We start from the raw sequence: 2,500 nt of genomic DNA, 5'->3' as shown, positions 1-2,500 counted from the left end.
ATAAGTATCTTAAATGTGTACTTAAATACAAGCTAATAAGCCGATATACTAAGTGTTGAGACACGCAGCTGGTTTGGTTTCTGTCCCTTTGAGACGTTAGATGCTTTTCTTTACGTTGCGCGGTGTGTGGTCCGACCCCCACCTGACCCCCAGGAACTGCGGCTGCTCTCCCGGCGCGCTGGACTCGCTCTCCATCTTCAGAGAGTCGATGTGAGCGATGGAGATGACGGTGGCCGCCACGTACCAGGGGAGACCCAGGAAGGAGCACACGGCCATCAGGACCCCCACCCAGAACAGGTCCAGGTGGTAGCCACAGCCTTTCTGCGCGCAGAGGGGGACACAGGCAGAGATTCTACATTAAAGGCTTTTATTGTATACCTTATACGGCAAGAGTACACACATCCTGTACTCAAGTAGAAGTACAGATACTCGTGTTTAAAATAGGAACCAGCTGTTTGGAAAATGAGAGAAGTAGAAAGTAGCCTACAGGTATTTGTGTTCAACATGTAAGAAGTAGAAAGTACAGGTATTTGAGTTCAACATGAGAGAAGTAGAAAGTACAGGTATTTGAGTTCAACATGTAAGAAGTAGAAAGTACAGGTATTTGAGTTCAACATGTGAGAAGTAGAAAGTACAGGTATTTGAGTTCAACATGTAAGAAGTAGAAAGTACAGGTATTTGAGTTCAACATGTAAGAAGTAGAAAGTACAGGTATTTGAGTTCAACATGTAAGAAGTAGAAAGTACAGGTATTTGAGTTCAACATGTAAGAAGTAGAAAGTACAGGTATTTGAGTTCAACATGAGAGAAGTAGAAAGTACAGGTATTTGAGTTTAACATGTAAGAAGTAGAAAGTACAGGTATTTGAGTTCAACATGTAAGAAGTAGAAAGTACAGGTATTTGAGTTCAACATGTAAGAAGTAGAAAGTACAGGTATTTGAGTTCAACATGTAAGAAGTAGAAAGTACAGGTATTTGAGTTCAACATGTAAGAAGTAGAAAGTACAGGTATTTGAGTTTAACATGTAAGAAGTAGAAAGTACAGGTATTTGAGTTCAACATGAGAGAAGTAGAAAGTACAGGTATTTGTGTTCAACATGTAAGAAGTAGAAAGTACAGGTATTTGGGTTCAACATGTGAGAAGTAGAAAGTACAGGTATTTGAGTTCAACATGAGAGAAGTAGAAAGTACAGGTATTTGAGTTCAACATGTAAGAAGTAGAAAGTACAGGTATTTGAGTTTAACATGTAAGAAGTAGAAAGTACAGGTATTTGAGTTCAACATGTAAGAAGTAGAAAGTACAGGTATTTGAGTTCAACACGTAAGAAGTAGAAAGTACAGGTATTTGAGTTCAACATGTGAGAAGTAGAAAGTACAGGTATTTGTGTTCAACATGTGAGAAGTAGAAAGTACAGGTATTTGGGTTCAACATGTGAGAAGTAGAAAGTACAGGTATTTGAGTTCAACATGTAAGAAGTAGAAAGTACAGGTATTTGAGTTCAACATGAGAGAAGTAGAAAGTACAGGTATTTGAGTTCAACATGTGAGAAGTAGAAAGTACAGGTATTTGAGTTCAACATGTAAGAAGTAGAAAGTACAGGTATTTGAGTTCAACATGTAAGAAGTAGAAAGTACAGGTATTTGTGTTCAACATGTAAGAAGTAGAAAGTACAGGTATTTGGGTTCAACATGTGAGAAGTAGAAAGTACAGGTATTTGAGTTCAACATGAGAGAAGTAGAAAGTACAGGTATTTGAGTTCAACATGAGAGAAGTAGAAAGTACAGGTATTTGAGTTCAACATGTGAGAAGTAGAAAGTACAGGTATTTGAGTTCAACATGTAAGAAGTAGAAAGTACAGGTATTTGAGTTCAACATGTAAGAAGTAGAAAGTACAGGTATTTGAGTTCAACATGTGAGAAGTAGAAAGTACAGGTATTTGAGTTCAACATGAGAGAAGTAGAAAGTACAGGTATTTGTGTTCAACATGTGAGAAGTAGAAAGTACAGGTATTTGTGTTCAACATGTGAGAAGTAGAAAGTACAGGTATTTGTGTTCAACATGTAAGAAGTAGAAAGTACAGGTATTTGAGTTCAACATGTAAGAAGTAGAAAGTACAGGTATTTGAGTTCAACATGTAAGAAGTAGAAAGTACAGGTATTTGAGTTCAACATGTAAGAAGTAGAAAGTACAGGTATTTGAGTTCAACATGTAAGAAGTAGAAAGTACAGGTATTTGAGTTCAACATGTAAGAAGTAGAAAGTACAGGTATTTGGGTTCAACATGTAAGAAGTAGAAAGTACAGGTATTTGTGTTCAACATGTAAGAAGTAGAAAGTACAGGTATTTGTGTTCAACATGTAAGAAGTAGAAAGTACAGGTATTTGAGTTCAACATGAGAGAAGTAGAAAGTACAGGTATTTGGGTTCAACATGTAAGAAGTAGAAGGTACAGGTATTTGAGTTCAACATGTAAGAAGTAGAAAGTACAGGTATTTGAGTTCA

The 2,500-nt window shown here is 36.9% G+C and overlaps 1 protein-coding gene across 1 annotated transcript in view; it reads right to left on the bottom strand.

The window, feature by feature from the left end:
• Nucleotides 1–321, bottom strand: part of LOC117441228 (electrogenic sodium bicarbonate cotransporter 4-like) — a gene marked incomplete at its 5' end in the record, with an annotated part of 11,457 nt that extends 11,136 nt beyond the window's left edge. The window contains one exon of the mRNA XM_034077426.2: nucleotides 143–321. Coding sequence (XP_033933317.1) covers nucleotides 143–321 — 179 coding nt within the window. The remainder of the gene's footprint in view (nucleotides 1–142) is intronic.
• Between the last annotated feature and the right edge of the window lie 2,179 nt (nucleotides 322–2,500).

Source organism: Pseudochaenichthys georgianus, unplaced genomic scaffold, assembly GCF_902827115.2.
Source record: "Pseudochaenichthys georgianus unplaced genomic scaffold, fPseGeo1.2 scaffold_1574_arrow_ctg1, whole genome shotgun sequence".
NCBI classification, from domain to species: Eukaryota; Metazoa; Chordata; class Actinopteri; order Perciformes; family Channichthyidae; genus Pseudochaenichthys; species Pseudochaenichthys georgianus.
Note: the sequence above shows the minus strand (reverse complement) of the source record. Positions and strands in the feature narration are given on the sequence as shown.